We start from the raw sequence: 17,574 nt of genomic DNA on the forward strand, positions 1-17,574 counted from the left end.
AACTGAGTTCAACTTCAGAGCTTCTTGTCTTCCCACAGAGTATTTGTATTAAATAAACATTTCACTTGACCACACAAAATTATTTAAAACATTTATTAGAAGCAAAATAAAACAGACAACTTGAGATTACATAGAAATACAAATTTCAACCAGAGCACTAAACCATTTCATTAAAAATGTAATTTCTTACTGAATTAATTTAGGTGTCCTTGTACTGACCTGATCAGTTGGATCACATTTAGCAATTTGCAGAATCAATCTCCATAAAAATCAGTAAAACAAAGAGTTCTTAAAATGTGCAAATAGTTTCTGAGTGTTTTTTTCACCATTCATAGTAAATGGCCCCTAGATATATGCTTATTACGTAAAGCTTTCTTTAAAGTACGATAAAAATACAAATTCTATTTGTTTAAAAAAGCCATTAATATGGCTACTAAACATCCTTGTTGTACAAATTGCAAAATACTATATGACAAACAAAATTATAGAATTCTTTCTACGAAATGCAGCCTACTATACTCCTTCGTAATTTCATATATATCTATATGGACAGGCACAGAGACCAGGATCGAAAGGGTCACTTGTGGTGGTTTGCATACTCAGCCACTTGTCCCCCTTCCCCCAGGCTACAGTCAGGGGTCCCACTGGAATGGCATTTGCCACCAAAAAGTGGCAAATGCCATCTCCTCCAGACTTGTGCAGAAGCACCTTACACACATATTCCGTTCTCTTTGGATTTTGCCCATAGATATAGATATATATGCACACTGACCAAAAAATAAAGAAGGAAGACTTAACACAATGCAAAATAGTTAAGACTCAGTGGAGCCACATACCTAAGCAGCTGCCTAATATGACACATGAGGAGAGTCCCAGGCTTTCTAGGCATCTGCTTAAGCATCTTCCAAGGCCAGAAATAAGCTTTAAAAGGTAATAATATTGCATAAATGCATTCTATTGTCTCTGTAAACCTTGCAGTATAAGGTCCAAAACTATATTTTGCAAACCAAGTACCAAAAAACTAGTTATTTTTCCTTCCTCCAAAAGATAAAGCCAACAAAATAATCTCTCACGTTTTTTCATCTTATTTCTCCCATGCATCCCACCCCACCCCACCCCACCCCACCCCAAAATCTTAAGTATCTCTTTCAGTGAAAAGATCTTTACAGGAGAGAAAACTTTCTCAGAAAGGTATATGTTGTAATGTTTTAGACAGAGATTGAGCAAAATGGCAACAGAAAAGGAAACATGAAGGAGGAAGTGAAATGATGAAGGAATGGAATGCACAACCAAACAATTCATTTATTGCTTGTTTGAAGGCTAGTGAAAAGATTATGCAGAGACATGGCAGCAGTATACAGATGTCCAGCAAGTAGTGGCTGTGCACAATTCTAAACAGGAGAATCTTTCCCCACCATTAATAAGGTATTAATTCTTCTTTTAGTATATGTTGTCTACTCACCTGTAAATTTTGCATTAGGATATAGGATGAGATTCATCATACTTTTGATTGGCTTATTGATTCATCATACTTTTTTCTCCAATTAATTTGTATATAGTTTCTTCGTGACTTCCTATTTCAGTATGTTACAGGCCTTACTGCTAAATTCCAGGAGTAGTACTGTATTATGTCCCTTCAGACTATTCTCCGGGCCATTAACACACTGGAAAATAGACTTCTGAAATCCTTTAAAAGACCTGACTTTCAAACACCAAGCCTTATTTTTTAGGAAAGGCATGTATACAGAGAATAATTCCTAGCAATCTATTTGAATAATTTCTGTTCGACACAGCAACTGAACAACCACCAGCACACTAAGCATGTCCAGTTGAAGTGAATCTTTACTGAAGTCAAGAGAATGTCCAAGCAACTGTATTCAGAAGTGGAGTAGTGTGCCCCAGTACTAAACATGCTTGTAAGTGAATATACAATTTTGAAGAGGCAAGTGTGGTGTGATTGCCAATAATATTTTTATAGTGATTGTGTAGGAAACTCTGAATCACAAAGCACTGTGAAGTCGAAGGCTTTCATGGCCAGCATCCATGGTTTTTTGTGGGTCACATAGCCCGAAAAACCCACAAAAAAAAAAAAAAAAAAAAATCACAAAGCACTGTTCAGAATGCAATTAACAAGCTCACTTGTAGCACATCTGATGAGAAATCTTGAACATGTTTAGCAAAATAATATAATACTGGTACACTGATATTTGAGTACAGTTACAGCTTTAATATTTTTAAGACTGAGCCTCTGTTCAGCTAGGATCCCATTTGTTAGTGTCTACGGTCTCTTCCTTTTTGCATGGTTGATCATCCAGAGCCCATACAGCTGTCTGTGAATTAGGATTGTACCCTAGCATCAATTATTATCATTGGTTGGTCCCAGTAGGGCAGAGCCTATAGGGTGGACCTAGGAGAGAGCATTTCCTTTTAGTCGGCATTTACAGAAGACTCACATGTGATGCCAAGCACTCCTATCACAGGTTTCCATTCAGTGCAAGAAGAGCACACAACAATCCTAATGAACTGGAAATATATAAAACCAGCCTCAATTATCAGTTATCTTAAATCAAGGAAAACTGTTCATGCAGAAAAGCCAGCCCTGGGAGGCACACGGGCATTGCTAATAAGAAGAGCCACACAAGTGCTTTGGAGGCTCTACTTGAATCATGTTGAGTAACAAGGCTTTATTGTGAAGCATTAGCAGTCCATGTATACTGTTATTTTCAGTATCACCATGATTTTTGACCATATTGTATGACTATTCACTTGCAGTTTTGGAACTAAACCCACTGAGGGGTTTTAACTTTTAAAAAGTGTTGCTGTTGCCAATCACAGTCATAAAGGATGTTACCTGCCTATGCAAACGTAGTATGCATGAATGGTCGAAATGACTTCCACAAACACATGGTGATTTGCCACAAAGTACAGGTGACAACTTTCAAAATGGGTAAGTGAAAGAAAAGCAATGTGACTTCATTTCGGTTTCATATACACATGAGACTTTTTTTTCTCTTTTTTTACATTTGTACAGAGATAATACTGGAATCCATTTGGAGTTTTACAGAAGCAAACCTCACAAAAGTTAACATATTGAAAAACATTTTTGGCACATTTATAGTATTTGTAATACATTTTTAAAACTTTTTTTAAAAAAAAAATGATAGTGTATTTCCAAATTTCTATTCTTGACATCAGCACTTGCTGTCTAGAGGATCGAGACAAAATACTGTGCCTTCCAGAGTCAGTCCCATTTTGAACCCCTCCTGGAACAGAGAAGGAAAAACAAAGAAGGAATAACATAAGATACTTTGCAAAGATGATCTTATGGTAGTTTTACAAACATGTGTGCCCTGGTTAGTTGCATCCTCACTCCCCCCTCCTCCCAGTTGAACATGGACAAAAATTACCTTTGGGCAACTTTGTGTATGGAGGTACTGCATTAAAACTTTTGAAAAGTTCTATTTATAGCTCAGTTTTAATAACAATAGTGATTTGTTTATGCTGTGTGTGTAGTGGCTGGAGAATTGGCTATAAGTGTGGAAGTTAGGGTTTGATTCCCTGCTTGAGTATAAAAAAACCAGGGGAGCCTTGGGCAAATCACACTCTCTCAGACTCAGGGGATGGCAATGGCAAACCAGCCTAAAGAAACTTTCCAAGAAAGGGGATGCTTTGATTTGGATTTCCTGCATGGCAGGTGGTTGGACTGGATGGCACCTGTGGTCTCTTCCAATTCTACGATTCTATGAAGTATAAGTCAAAAATGATTTGGAGACACATAACAACAACATGTGTGTAGTGTCAGCCATATATGCCCAGATGAGATCCTGATTAACATTAAGATTAGTTAGTCATTTAGCACTGTGTTTTTGGAGCTGCATATTTACAATAATGACAGAATAGCCCTCAACTATTTTTAGTGTAACAAATTAACCCAGGTGGAAGCTGAGAACAAATGAAAGCAGCCATCAAAACAGAAAGCGCTATGCTTAATCTTTGTGTATTCTTTCTTAACTGATGCAGGAAATGCTCAAGGGACCTCTCTTTTGCAATAGAAAATGAACATGCCACATAAGATGAGACAATAAGGAGATGATCAATGTTGGTATTGCTCAAGAACCCTGTGATTCTTAGTATTGCCTTGGCAATGTTCCTTTCTAACATCTGCTACTGTTTCATGAAATCATCATCATCATCTTCTTCTTCTTCTTGGTATTACTGATCCTATGGCAGACCCTATAATAGGTAAATGCTGTTCCAAAATATTTAAGACACTTGCTAGAATGGTGAGTGCCAGAACCTTTAATAATTCCCAGCTGAAATTACAAATGGATGGAAAACAGACTATTAAGTAATATAATAATAGCCTTCATGGGAATAATAAAGGTAACGTATGGAACGTTTTTCTAACAAAATTAGTTTCAACAGCAGTTAAAGAAAAAGGCATTCACTAGGCTCCCCACTTCAAAGGTGCTTTCCCAACTGCCATGGAAGTGATAATAGCCATGTGCTTGCTTATGAACCATATGTATAAATTAATGCCTCAACCTAGTTTCCTTTTGTGCTGGGCTTATCGGTGTGGTATTAGAACAGTATCAGGCTTCTAGTGGGTGAACACTAAGGTGGCCCTTTGCAAACAAACAAACAAACAAATTAGACAAGTGGAAATGCATCTTTCTAAACAGGAGCATAATTTGCATTTTTTTTTGCTAATTTATAAATAATTGCTATAATTTAAAGATAAATACTTTACCATGGTGGGGCAGACTTTGACCACATGAGCTCTGAACTTGTTCACCAATCTCAAAGCCCCCACGGCTGTCTCTTTTCATAGTTCTTCATCAATAAATTGGACTTGGACTAGACAGCCATTTAAAGCTAAATGCTCAGTAAAGCAAGTTGCAGGCCACCCTAACGAATGCTGCTTGTAATTGAAGTATTGAAGAGAAGTGTCCAAATGTTACTCCCCACTTTGAGATGGCCAGTTAACATTTAAGTAGCAAGCTGAGAATATGTGTGAAGTAGGTCTAGGAGTCAATTTGAATAAAATGGTCCAGGGAGCCACAAGCTTTACTTCCAAACATTCTGGACTGTTTAGCTAAGTTGCTATACTGTATGCAAACCACCATTGTTAAGCCCTTGTTACAGAATATAAATCAGATGCATTTAGTTACACATACCACGCTTCCAGATAATGCCCTTACATGGTGTTTTGTATTAAAATGTGTTATCTAATACAGAAAGTCATGATGACTTTTCATTCATAATGAAACAGTAATGAGGTGTAAATTATGTTGGTAAAGTCACTAATAATTGCTCTTGGGAAATGGAGCCCTGGTTTTTATCCTCAAATCTGTTGCTGATGGAATTTCTGAAGATGTATTCAGTCAATGCTACAAGATAAACTCTTGTCTTTTGGGACTTAAAAATATTCAATTTCATTGGTACCTCAACTGGGACAGCAGTCCTCATGCCAATGGTTTATATTACAAACATATTATTATTCATACTCTATGCAGTCTTTCCAGTTTTTGTTACTTGATTCTTTCCCCCCCTTTTTGCATCCAATGCAATTTTTAATCTTTTAGATGCTAATTTAAAAATCAATCGCAAACAACCATGCTTTGTGGGGCTATAATCTGAATGCATAAATCATTACATTTTTTCAAAAGTAATACCACAATCAATTTGTTTTGCAGTTTGTCCCAACAGATTAACCATCACCTTGTCCATTTCTGTTACAATATCTAACCTAATAAACATAGAGGAGTCAACTTTCTTTCCAAACACGATCTCTTTAAAATTATGGAGATACAATATGTGATATATCCCTTAATTTTTTTTATATGAATAGTTATCTTTAACAATAACATATCATATGAATTACATATTTTTATATCTTGTCCTCTAACTACAGAGTGAATCTTACAAATCCTATGAAGTCTAACCTTCTAATGAGGCTATCTGGCAAACCTGAAAAGATTAGACCCCAAAACGTGGCACCTAAACAAGAGTACAGAGAAAAACACTGTAATTAAATAAGTTGCAGTTTCTTTAAAATACAGTTTGACCTAATTCATACTTCACCTTAACTTTATAAAACTGTAAGTGGTGGAAAGTCTGCCCCCCATGTCCTATAACTTACTCAAATTCATTTCATATCTACTTATTAATTAGGGAAACAGTAACTCTTGCTAAAGCCTTGGGGTTTTGGGTGTCTTCCATCATATCTCATGGAAGTATGATTGAAAAATTAAAAATGTGGAATTCATCACTGACTTTCCAACTGAGATTCAGTTGTTTACTTCAGGTAGTCCAAAGGTTTACAGACTAGCGTTCCATCTATGGATAATTCAAAAACCTCCTCTCAGCCTATAAGGCTACAGTCCTGTACATACATATTCAGTAATCCATTTCCATTGGACTTACTCTCAGAGAAGGGCATGTAGAGTTACAGCCTTAAAGGGATATTTGTCTGGGAACTTGGGTGTATAAAAAATCTACTTCCTCACAAAGCCATCTCCTTAATAAAATCTTCTTTTCTGAATGTTTCCCTTGTTCTTACGTTAGGCAGGGGCCAAACAGCAAAATGTCCCAGCAGGAAGCTTATCTGCTGCCAAATCTCACATTTTCTAGTATTACATTGCAACTGTCTTTCAGCTCTATGTGTTTGCTCACGCTGTTTTATGTTGTCTTTATATGTTCATATGTTGATTGTTTGTAATCTGTTCTGTTAACTGCCCTAAAAGTTTCAGAACTGTGGGATGGGCTGTCTCTGTTTTAACTTTATAAATAATGTCCCAGTAGAGGGCCTGTTCCATATTATCTATTGATATATTTGGATGATAGGAAGAAATCCCTACTGGAATATGACATAGAGATTTGTAAAACAATCACTTATGCCTTAGGCATATTTCAGAGACAGAATGTATGTGACATTTTACGGGACTACAAGATATTTAATATTTCTGCCCTATACATTTACTCTTGTACTCTTCCTCTGACTCACAGGTAATCCATTTTATGAATAACGTAGATCCCTATCAATGATCCCGAAGTTTCCCTTTTGAATATTCTCCTCATGACTTCCTCATCTCTCCTTGGCTGCATTTATACTGCAGAAATAATCCAGGTGTACCAGGGTTTAGAGAACCCAACTAGGATATATATAGAATTTAAGGAATTGCTATAAGGACAGGCAGTGATGTTGGACCAGTTTAAAAATTCTTTTTAATGTAAGTTTTTTAAAATGTTGTTAATAGTATTGTTTTTTTTAATGCTGTGAAGCCACTCTGAGTCCCAGTCCTGGGAAAAGAGCAGGAAATAAATAAATAAATAAATAAATATACATACAGTGGTTTGTATGATATTCCTTTGTTGCTGAACTGCAAAGAGGGAGTTACTGAGCAAGTAGGTATGTTTAAGTGTATTGTCATATTCTCATTTTGAGTTACCTCATGGACCTGAGGCTGAGATGCTGCATTTTAGAGTATAAAAACACATCCTAAATAAATATAATTGAACCAAATGTTTCTGGCATGGTAACTTTCAAAATAAGTATTTCTTGGTTAGTGAGGACTGCTTCAGAAACAGTTTGTGCTGTCAATATGACACAGAAATAAATTATCCAAGTGTAATGTCATAAAAAAGAAAAGGAAAGGAAAAAGAAAAGGCCAATGGTTATTAATGGCTATTGTTGGGACTCAAGCTTAGATCTTGGACAACAGCTCAAACATTAGCAACATCAACAACACATCACACAAACTTCATAAGAGACAGGCTGAAGCTAGTAAAAAATTATATACCAACCATCGTTGACGCTGCACGCCCATGAATGCACAAGGAGACAGAAGAAATATAAAACCTTTCAGTAGACTGGTTAGCATCAGTAATATTTCTACAAATTTAGTTATACATTTACTAAATAATTAAATTGCATATTAAAGTCAGAAGATATAAAGATAACACTCAATATTCTTTTTATGATATCCTTTGTATTATTGGTCTGAAAGGGGTGGGTGAGGAATGTCCAAAGCTCCAAGGAGATAATAAAATGACAATAGACAGGCTATGTTTCACAGCGGCAATTAAAAATATGGACAAAAGGTCTTGTAGGGCTCAAAATGTATTATTGATAAGTAGTTGAACAGCAGTAGTGTTTTAGGACCAGAACAAGTGAAGAAGGTCCATGGAGATAACTTATTCTACAGATGAAGATAAACTCTCTGTTAATAACTGAGCTAACCATTCTCCTTGTTGTTGATGTAACACTGAACATCTAATAGGCTATGAACACACTGCCCGCCACATGATCTATTTTCCCTCTTAAGAGCCCATTGTTTACATGGCACTGAAAACGTTTTTGTGTGGAATAGTAAATATTTGATCACCTGCATCTCATCTAGTTTGGACTGAATGTCTGGAGGGAAATCTCCTGCTCCGCAGCTAAAAGGGTCAAAAGGTTCTGCTCCAAAAAGGTCTCTCTCTAGAAAGAATTAAAAACAAAAAACAAGGAGTCAGCACATAATATAGAAACTCAGATTTAAAGACAGCTGGTAAAATATCAACCCTGAAGCCCCAAATAACATTTGCAGCCATAGTTATGCTGCCTTCTAGAAGGTCAAATTGGGACATTTCGGTTCAGCAAGCTAATCTAGACCACTGCCTATTAACTCCTCTGAAGAACTCATGAAATGATACTGATTTTGTCTTCTTTCACCTAAAATAATGCTTCTTGGGTTGATCACAGGGCATCTCTAGAAATTCTAGACCATGTCTTCATGGAGTATGATTGTAAATGGCTGTAAGCCACCTCAAATCCCATGCTGGGAGGAAGGCAGGGTATAAATAAAATAAATAAATAAAATAAAAAATATGTTATGCCATTGAAGGCCAGTCAGAGACTCAAGTATGAATGAGTAGCCAATAAGTATAGACAGGCAGAATTAGTAAATTATTCTAGAAAGTGATCCTTAACTTACCAGGTTAGTGGTTTTGGTAATGGTTTTGCAACATTTTTTGGCAATGTTCCTTTTTAAAAAAGACTTTGCCTTTCATTTTTATTTATGACACAGCACCTGTAATCCCAGCTGTCAGAGATGATCAACAAGTGCAGAAAAAAGGAGGTGGGATGACACTTCATCAGAACAGATTCACATAGAATCAATCACATGATTTTTGTATTTATGTAGGGCAAGTTAAAAAAGACAGAAAGTGGAAAGCTTGGAACCACCTCTTCCCTTCCCCCCCTTCCCACTATAACTTGTCAATGTAAGTGTATTATGTCCTGGATGTTTTGGTTTAAATTATATTGTCTTACAAACTAGTTTTACAATGGTACAATACCATAATATCGCAGTAATAAATTCAAATATATATCCTCCCCTTTATTTCAGACTTTCTATCAACTTTGTGTATTCATTTGTACCTGTTGTTTATCCTTGAAATGAATTTCATGAAGAAATCATTTCTATTTTCTGATAGGAGAGAGTGACTAGATATTCCTTCAAACACTTCCGTAATATATGATGCTTAGGGGTATGTTTTCAGTTTCAAGCGTTTATGACTTAAATTTCAGATTTTCCCCCCAGAAATTTAACAAAGTTTTCAATATCAAGGAAACACACATCTGCTTCATGAACCATTTTTAAATGGTTATAATTTTGGAACCTATTCTGGGCTTCGGACAGGCTATTTTTCAGCTCGAAGGCAAACTAGCAATCATCTTCAGGTTTATTTCCTAGTTGAAAAAAGGTTTTATTTCCCCCTTTAGGATTCAAACAGCCTTAGGGAGAGAATATAGTCCCTACTGATCCCAGGGGGTAATGTGACCACCCAAAATTGCTTCTTCTACTGCCCTTAAGGTCATGTGAAACCATTTTTAGCAAAACAAACAAACCATATATTTATTTTGCCATTTTAGCCTAGATACTAGGGGTCCCCTGGAGATGTTATAAACAGTCTGGTTAGCTCCACAATGGCTGTATATTACACATTCACCACATCTTTCTTAGTCCTTTGGTTTTATTTAATCATCCATTTCATTTCTGATTTTACAACTTCATGAAGGAATTCTGCATCATTACTGCTCTTAGCTTGGAACGTTCAGTTACAGTGGGACCTTGGTATCCATGGGGAATCCATTCTGAAACCCCTCATGGATACCAAAAACAGCAAGACCCAAAGTCCCCAATGGCGGTACATGCATGCAGCTGTGCCACCATTGGGGTAGCCCATGTTGGCCCCAATGGAGGTACATGTATGCAGCCGCACCACCTTTAGGGACAGTGGGACTTCAGGTAAGCTTCTGTTGTCCCCAAACAATGGGGGTTACCTGACGTTCTATAGTCCCTAATGGCGGCACAGCTGCATGCACACACCACCATTGGAGACAATGGTGCAGCTGTGCACGAGCTGCTATTGGGGGCAATGGGGGCTTGCCATCTGCAGATGCTTCAATCTGTGGGTAGAAAGCCCCCAGATAATGAGGGCACACTGTACTTTTAATGTTTTCAATTTATTTTTGAAATATAGTTAGTAGCTTTAAAATGTAAGTTGCTAAACAGTTTTTTTTTCTTCCTCCAATATTTCCTCCCAGTACTTAGTTCAAAGCCTAGACCTGAAGATTGATTGTATGGAGCAAGTAGGACTTGTATATTACCAAGCTTTCCTTAAAGAAAGGAGCAACTTCTTATGTAGACAAGTGTATCTCCTTGAAGAAGACCTGAGTTATAGAACTCAATATGTCCTATTGGGAGGCCTAAAAGTAAGCTATTGTCATAAGAACCTGAGAGCATAATGTTAAGGAAACAAGACTTTCAGAGAAGAGAGGATCAGCCAATTTGTAATGGAAGAAGCATGAGATTTTATTCATGGCTGGACTTGTTCTTTCTTCTGAAACACTTTGATCTTTGAAAATGTCCAGTCTTAAAGCATTTGGACTAAGTACATATCAAAAATTACATCTGAACATCAAGGTTGTGAATTCCTGAAATAATTGTGTGTCTATTTCCTTGCCATGAGTCACTGGAACTCTCCTGCTTTTCTTCAGAGTTTTCAAAAGTGCTGGAGATTTCCATGATTTCTTCAGAACAGGAACTGACTGTCCCTCTCCTTTTGACACTTCCCTCACAAAGGTTGAAGGTCACCTGCTTAAGGCAAGAAATGATCTTTGGCTTTTAAGCAAGGCATCAATGTTCCATACCTTATGAAATAGAAGCAGACTTGTGTTAAGCACTTCATATTCCGCTCAGGAAAATACATCTCTCTGGCTATCGTCTGGGGAGGTGACCAGATGCTTAAAGATTTTCCTCATGAAATTCGTTTCCACACAAATTGGAATGAAATCAGATAATCTAGTCTAGTGATTCCCAAACTTTGTTCCTCCAGGTGTTTTGGTCTTCAACTTCTAGAAACCCCAGCCACCTTGGCCAACAATTACGAATTCTGGAAATTGCAAGGCCACCAATCAGGAAGTCTGGGTTCTGGAGGAACAAAATTTGGGAATCACTGATCTAGTCCAACTTCTACATAAAGACTATCTATTTTGACTGGAGGGGAGCAACAGAAAAAGATCTTCTTAGTATTTATGGCATGCTTCTGGTGGCAGTGCTACCACATTTGGAAGCCTGTATCTGCTGCCTTGGTGGTGGGAATGACACCAATTTAGGCAGTAGTGGGGCTACACTGTGGATGCTGCAAGAGCAGTCTTGGAAAGTACATGCAGCACATGGGCCTCAGGCTGCTGAACTCTGACTTACATGAACATCACTTGAAATTCCACTCAGCACTATTGTGATGTAGCTAAACTGACTGACTTATTTACTGATATATGCTGATGACAACATATCAAGCAAAGTTTTTTTTATGCCTTCCTTTTGTGATACTCCATCAAGAGGGATCACTCATGTGAGTTGTCTGTCAAGAAAAAGGTAGCTACCACCAGTGAAATTATGTCATAAAACAAGGAGCAGGAAACAAGCCAAGCAAACATTGTAGGGTAAATGTGCCCCTTGCCAAAACAATTAATTTCAAACTGGTAAATATTTGGTAACATCTTATAAGATTTAAGATTAATTATGGATAACACAAGAAGTGCACAAATTATTTGGTAGCTTTTGTCTGTGAAGTAGTAATCACAGCCATTTCACTTTAGCACACAGCTCAAAGTACAGTCCTCCCTCCGTTCTCGTGGTTTTGGAAACTATGTCCCTTGCTTATGTGTAAGGATAAACGGAGGGGAAAATAATGGGGTGTGTGCCCGAGGTGCGCTCCCGTGTGCTTCCACATGAGGCTTGAATATATGTGAAACTCCATTTTCATGGGGTGTGTGTGGTACAGAACAGATCCCCTCTGAAAACAGAGGGTCGACTTTATATTGGAAAAAAACAACATTTTACTGATGTTTCCTCTCAGGTTCTTCAGAATGTACAATTTGAGTAGTTCTGCATAGCTGTGTAGAATGTTCTTGAACAGTTCTGTAACACTGTGCTTCTTCCAATACTAGAATATTGGACAGCTGCACTCTCCGTCACAAGCATTGGAGCAAATAAGAAACCAGTAGCAGATGATTCACAGCTGAGATGGCATGATATTTAAAGAAGCTCAAAGTTTTCTGCTGAACTTAAGAAGGGACCAGACTGTTGTTGTTTGACAAGGTGTGCATTAAGACATCCTAATATTACCATTGTAGCAAGTGAAACTATAAAACTGAAATTCCAAACTTTTAGTGTCACATCCTGTGGTACATATTTAGCTGATCAACAAGTGAAAAGCAAAGGTAAACATACAATAAATAAGCAATGGTTTTTGGTTTGTTTGGAAATATAGGTGGTAATTAGTAGGGTCAGATTACAATTCCAATCAAAATTGGATCAGATTGTGACCAGTATGTTAATTTCTTTATTGAATGATAATGCTATTACTTCAACTGTACATACATTGAAGAATCAGATGGTGCAACCACCCACTAAACAAAAGCAACCTGCACCCCACACAATTAGTACATGAGTGAGTTTTCTTTAGACTATATTTTGCTTTGATGCAAACAAACCCTTCTTGTCGCATGAAGAAACACACCAATATAAGCAAATTGTTAGGTCACTCATTACAAAACTTACTGATCTCTGCAGATCTACTCGGCACTGGTGGAGGCTGTGTGCCATTGCGAGTAGGTGTTGATGACTGAGGGGATATGGGAGAAAAGGGAACCATATCAAAGATGTCAGTGGAAGGTGATTTAGGTGTCACACTGCCTGCCTACAATAAGGACAATAAACATTAGGGTAGTATGTCACATGGGGGGGAAATCACAATATTGAACTTTTTTTGCATGCAGAAGATAAAAGGCTACATTATCAAACAGAATGACATGCGAAAACAAATTGCCGATACCGAGGAAATAGCATTTGCAGCCCAAGATTTATGAGACATGCTAAAGCTTTTGCACATCCAACCAATATTTTAATCATTTCACATTTACAGCATTTCTGTTGTATCTAAAATTAAATAACTTTCAGAGATACAAAAATTGGGGAAAATGTGAGCAACTTTTGAATGGAGAAAATAATGGCCATTTACCAGGGCAGTAAGTGAGACTGTACAGAACTACTGCTTGAAATTTTTTTTAAAAAAAAAATAGACCAGTTTCACTTCAGCAACTCAATTTTATAAAACAATGGGATCAGAATTATGACAGAGCAGTTGTTCAACATGATTAGAACACATTTTGTGTGAATATGAACTGATTATTGTTGTTGTTATGCAAAAATGTCATAATTAAGTAGAAGTCTGTTTCACTTCAGCATAATATTATTTGCTGTAACACTACTCTCTCTGGTTAAAATCACATTTAATTGTCATTTCCTCATTCCCTTTACTATCAAAATAAGAACACTGACCTAAAGCCAAATATTCAGTTAAATTATACAAATAAGGACAGTAATATGAAGAACAGAATTTCAGTAAGAAAACATACACCTCACAGGCAGCTATGAAATAACTTTATTTACTTTATTTGATTTGCAAGGAAAAATGCTCCCAAATCTGAACTGTTTTCATAACTATCTTCAAGTCAATCATACCAGTGTTAAAATGGGACAGGACTCACTGGACCTATGCTTATTGACACAGAATAATGGATGAAACAGATACATTGTGCTGTATCTGCACATGAGACGTTTTAGTCTTTAGGGATGGTTATTGCCTTGTTTTGTTGACTGAGTGTTTGATAAACCCAGTATTTCTCTTTTCGTCTCTCATGTATTAATCACATTTATATATTACAAAAATCTGGGCTGTTTCCAGTGGGACCTTTCTGTACACTGCCAGGGCTCTTCCATTTACAGATCACTGATCTAGGCAAAGGCTCTGCTAGTGGAAGAAGGTGAAAGTGATTTTCATCACCCATCCAAACTCAAAGTCACACAACCATGTCACTTCCCAGTGCAGCAGGTCCTCTACAGCATATGGAGGCAGGGTGGGATGAGGCTGAAAAACACTTTCTCCCTTCTGCTAGATTGGAGATCTTCACAAACAGCACTCCTTTGAATTCATTTTTTATACTTTGCCACCTAACAATTGCAATTCAATTTATCTTAATCTACCACACTAACAATACTTTGCAGAACAGTTCTTAACACAAAGATTTTTTTTTATAAATATAAGATATGCCATGAATTTTTTGTTACAGTATACAACACACACACTTCCTCCAAGGGGGGGGAGGATTTCCATATACTGTGTCTTTGTAAGAATTACAGACTCTTTTCTTATTGGGTCACAAGCAAGCAGCCAGGTTTTCTGGAAGAAGCGGAATGCCAGCACATTGAAAAAGGCATGAGGAAGCAGGAGTTAGTATTGTAGATATCATTAGGGAGAAAGCATCCACATTCTTCCAGGTCAACTTTGTGCCATAAGTAATAATGGTTGGTTACTGCTGGTTACAAGATCTGTTGCTTACAAGATCTTCAGAAATATCTATTAGCTGTAGCTCTCAGACAACACCTCACCGGGAGGGTGATCTGCTGTGAAACCTACAATGTAGGTGCTACAGTCTACCAGAAAGTACTTGTGTTAGCACTGATGCAACAGCTTATATAGCTAATATGTGACCAGTGACAGCTCATATACCTACAATACCTCTTACTCCTGAAGCTGTTCAGTGACCTTAAGACCAGCAGAGCAATGAGTTTGGGATCCCTTGTGCTTCAATCTTTGCTTGGAGACTTTAGACGGATTAGCTACTGCTGCGCACCCAGCAAGGGGCTCCTTCAGACTTTGTAGGTTAGTTTTAATTGTTCTATGAAAAGTCTTTCTGCAGAAGAACCATTATCTGATCTGATTGCAAGGTACATTTTTCAGTGTCTTATAAGGAAGGAGGATATGAGCCTGGCTATCCTCTCCTGCATCAGAGCTAGTCCTCCTTATATTACATGTGCTTATTAACTTCATGTCTTTGAATGGGAACTCTCCAAAGGTTAAATTGCAATAGGGATCCTAGTTAGAACTGTCCACATAAACCCTAGCTAACCTGACAAATTTTTTTTCTAAATGGCTTGGGAGATAGGAACATAGCTGGCATTTAAACACCATTCAGTCCTATTCTGCCTTGTACAGAATAGACTACAAGTATTATTTTCAAGCACCACATGTAAAGCATTATACAGTACAGGTTAAGCCTCCCTTATCTGAAATCTAACCAAAAGTGTTTTGGATTTCAGATTTTTTGAGGGGGGGATTTTGGAAAACCTGTATTTGCATAAACGTATACCATGAGATATCTTGGAAATATAACCCAGTTCTCAACAAAATATTTATGTTTCATATACACCTTATACGCATACTCTGAAGGTAATTTTATGCAACAATTTTATTAATTCTGTGCATGAAACTAAGTTTGTATACATTTTACCATCGGAAACCCAATCACTATCTGAGCCACCCATGAAAAAAAGTTGCGGGTTTTCAAGCATTTTCACAGAATCCTAGAGCTGGAGGAGACCACAAGAGTCATCTAGTCCAGCCACTTTCTGCCATGCAGGAACACACAATCAAAGTCCTCCCTCCATGATAACTATCATCCTTCGGCCTGTGAGGGAGTGAACAGGCAGGCCCAGCTCCACCAGGTCTAGCCTGAAGAAGAAGAGCCCTCCCTCCAGTCCATCTGCCTTGGTCCAGGCCTCCGAGGGAGAAAAGAACCACTGGACCTCATCACCTTTCCTGGCACCATTCCTTTCTCCTTTTGTGTCATGTCTTTTAGATTGTAAGCCTGAGGGCAGGGAACTGTCTAATTAAAAATAATAATTGTAAGCCGCTCTAATAGCCTTTAAGGGCTGAAGGGCAGGGTATAAATACCATAAATAAATAAAGCACCCCCTACAGAAGGCCATCAGCCTCTGTTTACAAACCTCCAAAGGAGGAGACTCCTCCACTCTCTGAGGGAGTGTGTTCCACTGTTGAACACCTCTTGCTATCAGGAAGTTTCTCCTAATGTTTAGGTGGAATCTCTTTTCCTGCAGTTTGAATCCACTGTTCTGGGTCCTATTATCTGAAGCAGCAGAAAACAAGCTTGTTCCAGCTTCAATATGAGACCCCTTCAAATATTTAAGCAGGGCTATCTTATCCCCTCTTAACCTTCTCTTTCCCAGGCTAAACATCCCCAGCTTCCTAAGTCTCTCTTCATAGGGCATGGTTTCCAAACCTATAACCATTTTGGTTTCCCTCCTTTGGACATACTCTAATTTCTCAGTAAATCTTTGAATTGTGGTACCCAGAAATGAACACAGCATTCCAGGTTAGGAATTCCAGATAAGGAAGATTCGACCTGTAGGGTGAAGGTCTGTGCAAGCTAGCAATACAGTCTACATTTGTAGGATTTTTTCCATGTATGAGATGTCTGCATTCTCACCTATATGAATGGTATGGTAATATAAAATGGCCAACCTGGATATAGATAACTACTAATAGATTAATTTTTCTATGCATTTCACACCTCTCAGAAGAACTGCTCTCTGAAAGCTGACCAGCTCCTTTTAAATTTTTGGTCTCTGGGATTCACTGGGAATTCATTAAGAACAGTTCTGGTAAATACATGCAGCTTTTCCTGGACTGTGAATCATAGAGTTGGAAGAGACCACAAGGGCCATCCAGTCCAACCCCCTGCGATGCAGGAAATCTCAATCAAAGCATCCCTGACAGATGGCCATAAAGCCTCTGCTTAAAGACCTCCAAGGAAGGAGACTCCACTACACACCGAGGGGCCTGACCAAAGCAGAATAGAGTGGCACTATTACTTCCCTTGATCTAGACACTATACTTCTATTGATGCAGCCTAAAATTGCATTGGCCTCTTTAGATACTGCATTGCACTGTTGACTCATGTTCAATTTGTGGTCTACTTGGACTCCCAGATCCCTTTCATATGTAGTCTCGTTCAGCCAGGCGTCCCCGATTCTGTATCTGTGCATTTCATTTTTCCACCCTAAGTGCAGTACCTTACATTTCTCTGTGTTGAAATTCATTTTGTAAGCCTTGGCCAAGCTTTCTAATTTCTTAAGGTCATTTTGAATTTTGATCCTG

At 37.8% G+C, this 17,574-nt stretch overlaps 1 protein-coding gene across 3 annotated transcripts in view; it reads right to left on the bottom strand.

Annotated features, from left to right (window-relative positions):
• Positions 1-2,091: 2,091 nt before the first annotated feature.
• Positions 2,092-17,574, bottom strand: part of GULP1 (GULP PTB domain containing engulfment adaptor 1) — a 228,236-nt gene continuing 212,753 nt past the window's right edge. For 2 of the 3 annotated variants that reach the window (XM_042474303.1, XM_042474294.1), the window contains 4 exons: positions 13,116-13,254; positions 8,388-8,482; positions 7,807-7,817; positions 2,092-3,263 (listed from right to left, as the gene is read on the bottom strand). In XM_042474303.1, coding sequence (XP_042330237.1) covers positions 3,242-3,263; positions 7,807-7,817; positions 8,388-8,482; positions 13,116-13,254 — 267 coding nt within the window. In that variant the 3' untranslated portion in view covers positions 2,092-3,241. The remainder of the gene's footprint in view (positions 3,264-7,806; positions 7,818-8,387; positions 8,483-13,115; positions 13,255-17,574) is intronic. The other variant, XM_042474286.1, reaches the window with a different exon arrangement.

This window comes from Sceloporus undulatus, chromosome 1 (genome assembly GCF_019175285.1).
Source record: "Sceloporus undulatus isolate JIND9_A2432 ecotype Alabama chromosome 1, SceUnd_v1.1, whole genome shotgun sequence".
Taxonomy (NCBI): domain Eukaryota; kingdom Metazoa; phylum Chordata; class Lepidosauria; order Squamata; family Phrynosomatidae; genus Sceloporus; species Sceloporus undulatus.